The sequence below is a fragment of the Diplotaxodon limnothrissa genome, linkage group LG7, assembly GCF_057381915.1.
Source record: "Diplotaxodon limnothrissa isolate DT_005_m linkage group LG7, D_limnothrissa_male_GT1.1, whole genome shotgun sequence".
NCBI lineage: Eukaryota > Metazoa > Chordata > Actinopteri > Cichliformes > Cichlidae > Diplotaxodon > Diplotaxodon limnothrissa.
Genome location: NC_140602.1, coordinates 9883718 through 9897027, shown reverse-complemented (window position 1 = coordinate 9897027; position 13310 = coordinate 9883718). Strand labels below are relative to the sequence as shown.

Here is a 13310-nt window from a genome sequence, read left to right as displayed (position 1 = left end):
GTCTGGGATGGGGAAAAAACAACAATGCTTGACCAGAACTGAACCTCAAGTTTACTTTTAGATTGCAGTACAGTAAGTCAGGTGATAACTTACATTAGAGCAGCAGGTTGGCATGCAGTTTTTCCACCATTCAGAGTATCCAGAGGCAGACAAGAAGGCTTGGGAAATGTTTATAAAAACTGTTTACTGTAACTATGATTGGAAAGAATGACGTCTAATGTTTAGCACAGTTTTTGCCTTGTACTACAGACAATGCTGAGGAGTCAAGAATAAAAAGCACTTCATTGATCAAAATAAATAAATGTGGTAAAACATAATAACATAGAAATTAAACACAAATAGGTCTGTAATTGTAAAATAACATCTTTATAAGTCTTTAATAAAACTATACAAGCAGTTTTTTGGCCTCATTGATAAGAAAACGTGCTGCTGCACTATGACTTAGTACACGTCAGCATCAGCAGCTGTAAATGAAAATATAGCAACAGCTTGTTTAAAGTCTTTGAGTTTCCTTCATCACTTTGTTCGGTGTTTTTTCATCTTCAGTCCACAAAAAAACTCCTTTCAGTCCAAAGTGTGCAGGCAGACCGGGCTCCTAAGGCCAGAATGATGTATTGCAGCACGACATGGTCCATCCATGTGTTTATAGTCCAAAGCATTAAAACGAGGTCCTCAATGACTCATCAAAAAAGGGCATGTGATTATAGGCCACCAAGGGTGTGCTCTCTCCAAGAACAGCCTCTGTGAAGTTGGGCCTTCTCCAGGCGTACACCATGCTGTTCAGGAAACCTTGTAGAGACACGCTGGCAGCCTGCAGTAAACAAAAGCAATATTTTAGCCTGCAAATCTGCCATCTGAGGACATTTTAACCTACTCACTGAAAAGCTGTAACTAAAACATACCTGTAGCATATAAACACCAAATAAACTGTATTGTTCAACGTTTGTTCTCATCAACAAGGTAGATAGCAGGATGAGGAAAAGCGCTACAAGAAGAAGAAACATCAGTTTAATTTTGTCTTAAAGTTGATATTTACACTAGCTTTGTGCGTGCATTTGTGTACCTGGTGCCCAGCAGATTAGGATGACTGTCACCATATTCCTTGAGGTAGAAATTGCTCTTTTCATTCTTCTTCTTGAACGCCCATCTCCCTCCACTGGAAAAAGCCCCTCCGGATCTCGTCTTTCATACCACTTACCAACCTTATAGTAAATAATCTGAACCAAAACAGGAAAAAAACATTTGTTTCATCAGATTACACTGGTATTTAAACTTGCTTGTTATGTTACAGCAATGTGATTGTTAGTAACTCACAGAGCAAGACACCAGCACCGGTATCACCACAATGAAAAGAAAAGCTCTGATGAAAACGTCATGGATTATCTCCTGTGGGCAAAAGAGAATTATGTATCAAAAATATGCTTATACAAAATGTAACAATGCTAAAGAGCATTATTATTCTGTTAAACAGAGACTATACGCACACACACTACAACAGAGGCCTCGATAAAAGAAAGTGTGTTAAAGGGTTTCATAAGACAGCTGTACACTCACAACATCTGAGCAGGATTCCCTCCAGACGTGCAAGAACAAAATACAACTGTGAAAAAGAGAAAATCAAAAAAGGTGAGAAACACAAGGGAACAGACCCATTTCACTGCTGTGACGTCTTTGAAAGATTTTGAAGGAGGCTGAATCTCTGGGTTGTATGCTCACCTGGTGCAATACGTGCTATCGTTACTGGAGACCCGATTTGGCAAGCTGCTGGTAGCTGGAATCAGCAAAGTAGCTTTCATGAAAGGAGTGAGCACATATGCTAAGTAAAGTGCAAGTGGGATCAACCTGTTATATTGGGCAGAAGATAGAGAAGAAGAATTAAATTGTGCACACATGGGATACCATATGGTGGGTTAGGTAAAAACTAAAGCATTTATTAATTCATTTATTTTTTGAAAAAGTGGTTAAAACTTACCACACAATGGCATACACAGGTATGACTATTTCTGGTCTTCGACATGTATTCTGCAAAACAAGAAAATGTCAGTGAATCTGGCTTCTGGACAAATTATGATCACCAGATGCAGCGAATGCCTCACCAGATCATCATCCGCTGGTCTTTCTCTCCATCCTTGGATTGCATTCTTTGACTTCCAGGCGTAAACGACCACCAGCAGGAATGAAATGAAATAAAATGTCTGGAACAAAACACAAAGAACAACGCAAAATGTGACAGTTTTACCAATAAAGTAGTTTTAGACCAAGCATTAATATTTACTTTAGAGTAAATGTCAGTTAAATATAATTTATGTGAATACTGATGAGCTCTGGTTCTCAGAGAACAACTTTATACTTGAAGATTTCTCAGTTGGTTATGCTGATTCTTAGGACCAGTGTCCGACAAACGTGCAAGAGGACCTTTATCTTTACGAGGACGATCTTTATGAAGCAACGTGAGGACATTTTATTATTTGATTTTACATCTTGTAAAATGAAATGAGATATTTTTTTCTTTTTTAAACATGCTTCTTTGTATAAGAAGGATATGAAGTATAAATACAGCTATTTATTTAAATGTAAATGTAAGGTACAGTAAACCTCTGCTGACATACCTGCAGACATAAAAATGAGATGCTACATTAGCTGAATTTTAAAATGTAGGGCCATATAAAAATGATTTAATACCATGCTCCTTTAGGATTTGCAGTGGATGTTTGTTATCTTATAGCAGGGGTCCCCAACTCCAGGCCTCGAGGGCCAGTGTCCTGCAGGTTTAGATCTCACCCTGGGTCTACACACCTGAATCAAATGATTAGTTCATTACCAGGCTCTGGACAACTGCAAGACATGTTTAGGAGGTAATTTAGCCATTTGAATCAGCTGTGTTGGCTCACGGATAATCTAAAAACTGCAGGACCCCGGCCCTCGAGGCCTGGAGTTGGGGACCCCTGTCTATATATTATAGCATGTAAACTAAATTTGGAATTTAATGAGTCTGTTGAAGTGCATAAAGACTCTGAACCCCAAAATAAGGTAACCTTAAGTTAGGAACCGGTTCAGTTCATTTTTTTTCTTTCTTTTTCTATATTGAACTCTTAAAAAGGTTAAATATTTTCCATATCTGCATTTTGAAAGAATTCCACAATCTGAGCTAGAGGAATTTGAGAGTTTGGTCCTACAAAACATTCTTTTCTTTTCTTTCCTTTTTCTGTTGCTTTTATGTACAATCAATATCTACTGTCCTTAATGCTTATCAATCTAAATTCTAACGAGAACTCAAAAGACTTTAGTCAACCGAGTTCACAATGGACATTGCCAGTTAGAAATTTATGCTGAGAACAACTGTTATGAAAAGCATGTGGAGCTCCTCCTCTCAGCCTGAGGGATGAATGTGAACATGTTTGCATAACAGGGAACGTGACACAGCAAAACTGCTCACTATGTCATTTTATAGAGGCAATATAAGGAACATGTGTTTTTGATTTACTTTACTGCTTGAACTACGTGATATGTCCTCAGTGCCTTTAGAAAACGTTATATTATTTGACAATAATCTGATTTTTTACTCTGTAAATGTTGATTGTTATAGCAGGAAGTACCAAAAGGAATGTGAAACCACCTAAACGTTGTCAACCTGTTTAAGATTAAACTACTCCCCCACCAAAACGCAATCCCGTTAATGATTTATTTGCGGTGGTAAAAGCCTGATCAAACAATGAAATAAACTATTGCTCACCAGTGACAGCGGCAGGCCGTATTGGCAGATGACTATACTGTTGTCAAACGGTATTTTGTTCATGACACTCGTGGACATCAAGATCAGAGCAGCTAGGAGGTCGGCGAGAGCAAGCTGCACCAGGAGGTGTACCTGCAAAACAGTACGCATGAAGGCTTGTGCAGTGTTGACAAACTACATAGTTCCTTATGCACAGTAATAATTAATTTCATTAAATAATCCATTAGTAATGCATACACCTAGACTCACCTGCTCTTTTAGATGCTGCCATCTTGCTATGGAAACCACCAGGACGGAGAAACTCCCAATCACACTGACGTTAATAAGAAATATGTAAACTATTAAATGACCGCAGGTCATTTGAAGGAAAAGTTTAAAAGAAATGAACAACTAACATTGTGCCAAACCACAGTTCACCCGAATACTGCTCAGGTTACATTAACTTTTCATACCCTTTATTCAGGTAATACCACTATTATTCAAGCATTCTGTGGCAAGCAGAAGTCTTACAATGAAAATGTTACTTAGCTAAGAAGTATTGTAACAATGTACTCACTATTAGTATTAGTATTAGTATTAAAAGACGTCAACAGCCCTGAAAAGTGACACTGTTGCATTAATGCATATAATTATTATTAGTACTCATGCAAGATCAGGATTTTCTTGCTGTATTAACTTAAAGTATAGCTAATCTTAACTACTCTGGGTAAATATAGGTAATGCTTAGATTTTTAAATTTATTAAAACTTGTTAAAATTATGAAAAGGAAAAGCAGCAGCTGTCACAATTGTAATGCCAACATCTTTTGTTGTTGTTTGTTTTTTATATGAAAGATAACTCAAAATATCAGCAAAATGATTCCCATTAAATTTTCTGCAGCAAATGGGTGAACTTATGATTTTATAAAGTAACTAAAGCTGATAAATGCAGATAAATAAAAAAGTTCAATATTTGCCTTTTGAGAGGTGGAGTAGAAATAGAAAGTGGCAAGAAAAGACTAAAGTACGATATCTCAGTTTAGTGATAGTGATAGACTAAATTTGCTTACATCCAGGTTAACATCACAAAGCATGATGGCTTTTTTTTGGGGGGGGGGGGGGGGGGGGGGGTAAACAGACATGTTGCCACATGTCTTAGACATATGGCACCATGTCAACAACAACAATTACAAACTATGTAATTCATTAAAAAAGTTCCTCTCTCCCTTATTCTTGCTTTGCTTTTGTCAAGAAACAAAAAGAAACAAAAACTCTTCAACAAAGGGTTAGGAGTATCATTGATCTTTAAGGAAGTGTTTAAATTACAGGTATCATCTACACTAAATAACCTAAAACTCAAACATATCAGACAGTGACGATGGATTATGTAAGATAACTGAGAGAATTCAAAGAGAAAGTCCCTGAAATCTCTGCATGGTGCCCTGCTGGTCTCAGTTGATTTTTAAAAAAAATTAGAAACTGTCATAAAGGTAATAACATGCAAAATAAAGTTTCTTGTGTTTGCTATGATCATATTTATGATGATAATAATATGAGGAAGTGCATAGGAGTACCTGGGAGTGAGTAAAACTATGTACACTGTAGAGAGGACATCGATCTGAAAGCAAAATTTGGAAATGCCTGAGTCATTTCAAGGATAAAAGATTTTATTATACAGTTTTTTTTTTTCAAAAAAAAAAAATTGATTAAAGCCCATTAAAAACAATGAATGTAGTGCCTACCTGAGCTCCACTCAGCAAAGTATTTAGCTCCATCCTGAGAAGTAAAAAGTCACATTCGGCATGTGCACAGCTCCATAACCTGCTTTCATTACAGGCCAATGAAAATGTGACTTCTTTGTGTATAGAGTGCATCTATAAAAAGGTGCACCTTGTCACATGTTGTGACTCCGCCTGCTTGACTCAGTGCGTGTGTGTGTTTGTGACAATACTTGGTAATCCCCAGGTAGAGTGGAATTAGTTTGCGCCTTACTTGATGCCTTCCAAGATAATGACCCATTTAGAAGATATAGTAAGACAATGAAACTGGAGTTTCTCTGCACTGTTTGAGGTTTTGCCCTCTTCTGATTATTGCAAACTAAGAAAATAATAGAGAAAGTCTGAGAAAAGTTTTGCATCCCTAACATTCTTCAGTAAAGGTGTCATGTCTTAGTCTAGTATAAAATGAAAGCATACAGCAGATCAAATATTTTTAAGGTTTTCATGGAAACCTAAATCCTAATCTTATTGACTTAGTCCACAGCTGAAAACACATGTGCAATAAAAAAAAATGAATACTGATAATAAAAAAATATTCTAACTATTTCGTTTTTCTTTCACTTGTATTCTGGGTTACTGACTTTCTGTAAGATGCAGTGCTGACTAATCAGTGTGTCTTGCTTCTTTTTTCTGGAAGCCATAGCCTGAATATGTACATCCTACCCTGTTTAAGTATCACATGGTTTAATAACACAGTTTGTTCTCACACTTTGTTATCTAACACAGTATATTTATAGTAAATTGTAAATACTTGCTTTACTTTTAGTTCTGGGAGAACAGGAAAGTCACTAGTTTTTTTTCTCTAAAAGTTAAAAAAAAATTGTACTCAATTTTTATTTTGTCAACACAGTGCTTAATTTGTTTACCGCTTTTGTCAAGTACAGTTGGGTAAATAATTATTTGATCTATTTTTGAAATTCTGGGTTTGCTCATTTCTAAAGAAATGAACACTATCTAATTTTTATTGTAGTGTCATTTTAAAAGGAGAGAGGTAGAATATCAAGTAAAAATCAAGAAAAACAATTACATAAAAATTACATAAAATGAGTGTTTGAGACAATGTAGCCAGAGTTCTGACACCCACAGTTTCGCTGTGTGCCCATGTTGCATGCAGATTTCAATCAATCAGTTACAGATACTTATGACCGCAACTCATTATGTGTGCAAAGCGCACCTGTTCACAGAATCAGTTTCTTCCACTCCAACATCTCCATCACCATGAGCAAGGCCAAAGAGCTGTGACAGGACATCGGGGACAATATTTGTAGACCTACACAAGGCTGGAATGAGGAACAAGACCATCACCAAGAAGCTTGGTGAGAAGGTGACAACCATTGGTGCAATCATTTGGAAATGGAAGAAATTTAAAATTACCTTCATTCAGCCTTGGTCTTGAGCATCATACAAGATCTTCATTGGGTCAAGATGATCATGACAGAAAGTGGTGGATCAGTCCAAAATTACACAGAAGGAGACTGTTAATCATCTGGAGACAGCTGGGACCACAGTCGACAAGAAATCTTGAGTGGGTCGGACTAGCAAAATTTCTGTAGTATGAATGGCATAGAACAAATGACAATAAGGGAGGTCTTTATCAGTGCAAAAAGGTGTAAAAAAAAAAAAAGTATGAAAAGTGCCAAATATATGCCCTCCTGCTGTCTGTGGGCCAGATTAGAGTCTGTGGCGGGCCAGTTCTGGCCCCTGTGTCTTGTGTATGACACCCCTGATCTAAATGATTAAGAGAAGGCTTGGGAAAAACTGCTGTGGTCAGCTGAAACCTAAAACAAGCTATGTGGCATCAATTCAACCTGCTGTGTTTGGAGGAAGAGAAATACAGAGTATGACCCAAAGAACACCATCCCCACAGTCAAGCATGGAGATGGAATCATTATGCTTTGGGGCTGTTTTTCTGATTAGGGTACAGGGCAACTTCATTGCATGCATCGTGAAATCTTGGCTGAGAATCACCTTCCCTCAATGAGAACACTGAAGATGGGTCCAACACACACTGCCAAGGCAAGAAAGGCTGAAGAGGAATCATATTAAGGTAATGGAGTGGGCTTACCAGTCTCCAAACCTCAAGGATTTAGAGTTAGTCAAAATCCCACTTTAGATGTGTGCAAACCTGGTGACCAACTACAAGAAACGTGTTACCCCTGTGCTAAACCAACAAGGGCTTTTTGGGATGTATGCTGATCATAGAAGGGCCCTAAACCGTTTTTGCCATTCGTATATTCTATAGATGCACACACACTCACAGGATGAGGACTGGTCGGTGTATTAGATTACAGTAATTGAACGTCTGTGTTACAGGGACATCTAGTGGTAAGAATTGGGCTCTGCATTTTGTTCATATGAGAGCAGGAAAAAATTATTTAAATTATATTAAATAAACTTTCTTGAATGGTTAAAGACTCTCTCATATCCCGTGTAATACCGCTCTTTATACCGTACAAACAGACCTCAAGCGCAGCACCGTACAAAAGAGTTGTGGTGTTTACAGAGATTGAGTTGATAAAGTTGATTCAAACTTGTGACGTGTGCGTGTTCCACGTTGGCCCGGACGTGGCAGTCGGCAGTGCTCCTGTGTGGAAATCACGCTGAAAAAGCGGATCAGAGATAAAGCAACACAGTCTACGTGTGTGTTCCTGCTGCGGCTTGTGTCACTTCTACTCCCACAAAGTTAAACATCCACGGACAGTTATGGGGCTCACCATCTCGTCCATCTTCGGTCGGCTTTTTGGCAAAAAACAGATGAGGATTTTGATGGGTGAGTGCTAGCTTTAGATAGCGCTGTTAGCTAGTTGTTGATGAGCGTTCGTGGGAGAGCACTTCCCAGACTTCTAAAATTTGGGGGGAGAAAGAGGAGGAAAAGCACAAAGAAGAGACAATTATATTATAATAACTATTGTTGTTCTTAATATTTTGTTGTTTGAGAAAAGTAACAATTTTTTTGTCGTCGTGGGTTTTAATTTTTTCTGTGTGTGGTTTAAAAGAAGTTCCGTAGTAAAGTCTGTTAAAAAGCATCATTTTAAAAGAAATTACGTTAAAATACTAAAAGAAAAATCTTATTGAAATGTTATTGTCATTGGCAAATGGGCACTTGAAAGAATAACAGTGCGACGATTAAAGCTGTAAATGTTTTAACTAAAAATGCTAACATACGTTGTTTGACGGTAACTCGTTACGGCGTTTTCACGTTGTTTAACTCGAGTAATTAAGCAATTATCTTCTGATGACGTTTATTTGCGCAAATGGCGTGACAGGGCACGATATTAGTCGACTTCTGGTGAGTGACTGGACTGGAGGAAGACGCTGTTACGCAATCAGTTCAATGTTCAGCACTGACTTGTATTCACTTTTAATATGAATGTTGACTTGTATTTAAACCACGTTGTTTCCCTGCAGTTGGATTGGATGCTGCGGGAAAAACGACCATCTTGTACAAACTGAAGCTGGGTGAAATTGTAACTACCATCCCAACCATCGGTGAGAGACTTTCCTTTAGTTTTCCTTTTACAACTTGAAGTTCAGTTATGGTTCTTTGATGGTTCCCTCCAGTGTTTAGCAGTGTTAAGAGCTTCTTCTTCTTCTGTAAAGGTTTTAATGTGGAGACGGTAGAATTTAAAAATATCAGTTTCACCGTGTGGGACGTGGGTGGCCAGGACAAGATCAGGCCTCTCTGGAGGCATTACTTCCAGAACACACAGGTATGTAATATGACCGTCATGCAGTTTTGTGACAACTTTGGATTAATAGCCTAAAGGTAATTTAGCTCAGTTCAAGCTTATCAAATCTCAATAACAGTTGCTTTAAAGTGCTTTATAGTGGAAGGTAAAGCTCACACAGTGTTAGAGAGAAAACTCCTACAGTCAGGTAAGCCTCAAGAGGAGGCGCTAGGTAACAGCAGGAAGAAAAAACTCAGTCAGAAATACACTTGGTCAAGGAAGCCATCCAGTTGGAGGTGGAGTGAAAGAGAAAGTAAAAAGAAGTGTGTAAGTGAGACAGGCAGTACCGGAGGCAGTCTCCCAGCAGCCTGAGCCTATAGCAGCGCAATTAATGGATGCCCTAGGGCAGCGGTCCCCAACCCCCGGGCCTCGGACCGGTACCGGTCCGTGAGTCGTTTGGTACCGGGCCGCGAAAGTTGAGGCTCAGGTGTGAAATGTATGGTTTTCAGGGTTTTTATCGGTTTTCAGGGTTATTTTGTTATTGTTTTTATCGTTAACTCGGTTTTCCTGGGTCTTTTCACTTGTGTTATGAATAAATCTTCTTTTTTTCGGTACTGGTACTAGTTTTATTTTGTTGTATTTATCCGCGACACCTTAAAGGCCGGACCGGCCTTTAAGATTTATTCATAACACACGTGAAAAGACCAAGGAAAACCGAGTTAACAATAAAAATGATAACAAAATAATGCTGAAAACCGATAAAAACCCTGAAAACCATACATTTCACACCTGAGCCTCAACTCTCATGGCCCGGTACCAAACGACTCAGGGACCGGTACCGGTCCGAGGCCCGGGGGTTGGGGACCGCTGCCCTAGGGTCATTTGATCAGTACTATCTGTAAGCTTTATCAAAAAGGACAGTTTTAAATCTAATTTCAGTAGTAGAGAGGGTTTCTGTGTCTAAAATCCAAACTGGGAGCTGGTTCCACAGGAGAGGAGCTAAATAGCTAAAGGCTCCGCCTCCCACTTTACTTTAATTCTTTAATAGGGAGCCAATGAAGCCGATATGTGGGAAATATGAGCTCTCGTTCTTGTCCCTGTTAATACTTCTGTTAAAGCATTTTGTATTAGTTTGAGACTTTTCAGGGAACATTTAGAAAAACCAGATAATAATAAATTACAGCAGTTTAATTTATAAATAATAAAAGCACGAACTAGTTTTTAGCATTGCTCTGAGATGGGGTGTTTCTAATTTTAGTGCCGTTACATAGGTGAAAGAAAGCAGTCCTAGATATTTGTTTAATGGGCACATTGAAGGACACGTCCTGATCACAAACAACTCCCGAGATTCCTCGCAGTGTCCCTGGAGGCCAGGTTAATGGGATTCAAAGTAATCATCTGGTTGGATACAATGTTTCTGATGATTACATAATCTCATGTTTGGCATAACAATGTGTCATTGAGCAATAGTAGCAGTTGGCAGCTAAGAAATGCAAAAGAAACAAAAAAAACTAAATGATGGCAACGCAGCCATAATGTTTAAAGCATTTAAAGTATTTGTCAAAATACATAATGACTGGTTTTATTTTATGTGTCTTATATTTCTTGTAGTTTAAGTCATTGCAGTTTCACCAAAGCTGTATGAACATGTCTTTAGTTGTTATCTTGTGGCATGTTTGAGTTGATCTTAAAATCTACATACCAGTACACTGACCATATTTGCTTTTCATTAAATGACCAACATTAAATTCTAATGTAATCACTTCAAAAACCTCTCTTGTTGTGCAGGGCCTCATCTTTGTAGTGGACAGCAATGACAGAGAAAGAGTGGCTGAATCAGCAGAAGAGCTGTCTAAGATGGTGAGTTCTTGGCTAAATAAGAAAAACAGTTTCATTCTGTGTAATTCTGTTCCCATCATGCTTTACAGGGACTCAAAACATAAACCTAGTCTTTACAGGATGTACTTGATCCTTAAATATTTGTCCCCTTTTTTGTTTTTTTTGTTTGTTTTTTACTGTTAGATGACTGTCCTCCTTACTGTAGGAGTCTGTTTGTAGTTTGAAGTGCTGATTGATTTGGCCGTGCCTTGGAGAAACATGGATTTCTCATCATATTTTTACTTCTTCTGAGCCATCCAGAAGCAAGTAGTGTCTACTTTCTAGTGTTGCCTCACTGTTACTGGCATAGCCCATGAAAATGAAAGATGTGAGTATATGTGTGCATAAGCCTGTCCCAAAGCCTGTCCCCATTTACATATTGAAAATGGATTGAGGTATGTAAAACTGTAAAGTTTTACAAAATAATCATAGAGTTTGTGGACAAATAGAGTTGTACTGTTTGAGATGAGCATGCAACAATATTTACGGTGTAGAGCCATGAACCCGTGGTCCCAAAATTGAAGCACGGAGGTGGTGGCATCATGATTTAAGATGACTTTGCTGCCTCGATAGGTCCCCGTAGTCAAAGAGAAAAATAACAGTCAAGTTTATCAGGACTTGAAACGACAGTAAAGTCGAATCATTGGTGCCACACAAAGATCTAAACTCAGTAGTTTCACCCCGTTTATTTTGCTATAACATGAAATCTTTAATCTGGTTTCTGCAGCTGCAAGAAGACGAGTTGAAAGATGCCGTTTTGCTGGTATTTGCAAACAAACAAGATCTTCCCAACGCCTTATCGGTCAGCGAGCTGACGGACAAACTTGGCCTTCATGCCCTTCGCAGCAAAACTGTAAGTAATTTGAGTAGAAAACAGTCTTTACACCAGAAAGAAAAAAAAAAACACAAAAACAAAAAACAAGCACGTTTGGCGCTCTTTTTACAATCTCACATTATCTCACCCCCACAGTGGCACATTGAGTCTACCTGCGCTACCCAGGGAACTGGGCTATATGAAGGACTTGACTGGCTATCCCAAGAGTTGTCCAAGAACTGAGGAAGGACTGTTTGGATAGAAGAAAGAGACTAAACACCACAAAATAGGACTGAAGGCACAGACATTCAGTCAAGAAACTTTCAAGCATTAGTGATCACACAAGGGATAAGGCTGGTGGAAAAAATTAATAACTCCTCTTTTTGATTGTGTTATCAGTTACATTATCTCTTGACCTAGTGTCTAGTCTCTTTTTGTTCCTACTTATCACCACTTATCATTTCCATTTAATGCCTTGGCTCCTGTCTAGGCAGCATCTGCAGTAATCATTTCCTTGTACTTAGACTTTATCTTCCTCAACCATTTACTAGGAGGGATATGACAAAATAAAAAACTTTATTTAAAGACAATTTATAGGCCACAAACTGTGAATGTTAGACCCAGCCCTGTGGTTCACCTCTGTGTCCTTAATCTAATGGCAACTCATTTTTGAAAAGGCTTGTGCCTTTTAGTCTGAGGTGCAGGAGGATTGCAGTGATTTTGTTACTAGTGTGGAATCACATGTATCCACAAAGGAGCATCGTGCCTTCTGGTCCCTCTTTGCCTAAATCTGAGTAATCCTTTCTTTATCACATTGTTAGGTCATGCTCCCTCCTAATATGCTTTTGTCTCTCTATGCTTATAAAATTATGCAATAAGATGTGGTGGATTGCATGCTGGGGTGCAGCAAAACCAAAGTGAGGACAGATTTCTTTCTGCAACTTATCCTGTTTGAACATCTGCGAATTTGGCTCATTTGCCTTTTTTCACTTTGTTTTTATGAACCACAATGGAAAAAGAGGGAACTTAAGTTCTTTTATCTTGTGATCTTCTATCCTCCCGACAAAAAATCTTTTTACTAAAAGGAGGAAGGAAGCATCTTTTCAGTGTTGACACACCACCAGTGTCATTGCAACACAGTAAAGCAGCATGTGTTTTTTTTTTTTTTTTTTTTTCTTTGTTGCTTTTGTCTGTTTCTCAGCTGTTGTACTGTTTTACAAATACTGTGTTACATATCCCATACCTACCCATCAATTTATCTGGGTACATTCCAACTTGTGCTTTAAGATGTTGACACTTGTCAAAAATATTCTCTAACAATATTTTCCAAATAAAGTTAGTGTTTAAAGATATTTTTCAGACTCTGCTCATTGTTGACGACATTCGGTGTAATTTGTCAGTGTTTTTTCAGGCCAGGTCTTTCTTGGCTTTCAGGTTTGTTTCATCATCAGTCAACATCTT

The 13310-nt window shown here is 38.3% G+C and overlaps 2 protein-coding genes across 2 annotated transcripts; one reads left to right on the top strand and one right to left on the bottom strand.

The window, feature by feature from the left end:
* Positions 1-658: 658 nt before the first annotated feature.
* On the bottom strand, positions 659-5486 carry LOC146627778 (uncharacterized). Its single transcript, XM_085357351.1, has 12 exons — positions 5454-5486; positions 5286-5329; positions 3983-4046; positions 3734-3865; positions 2097-2195; positions 1973-2022; positions 1717-1842; positions 1555-1600; positions 1315-1386; positions 1064-1217; positions 903-985; positions 659-811 (listed from the first exon to the last, which is right to left on the bottom strand). Exons 1-12 carry the CDS (start codon positions 5484-5486, stop codon positions 659-661), a joined length of 1056 nt encoding a protein of 351 aa, XP_085213477.1.
* A 2580-nt stretch (positions 5487-8066) lies between these two features.
* On the top strand, positions 8067-13125 carry LOC146627777 (ADP-ribosylation factor 5-like). Its single transcript, XM_085357349.1, has 6 exons — positions 8067-8259; positions 8898-8978; positions 9090-9199; positions 10946-11017; positions 11763-11888; positions 12006-13125. The coding sequence occupies exons 1-6, from the start codon at positions 8193-8195 to the stop codon at positions 12090-12092; spliced, it is 543 nt and encodes a 180-aa protein (XP_085213475.1). The 5' UTR covers positions 8067-8192; the 3' UTR covers positions 12093-13125.
* The last annotated feature ends 185 nt before the right edge of the window (positions 13126-13310 follow it).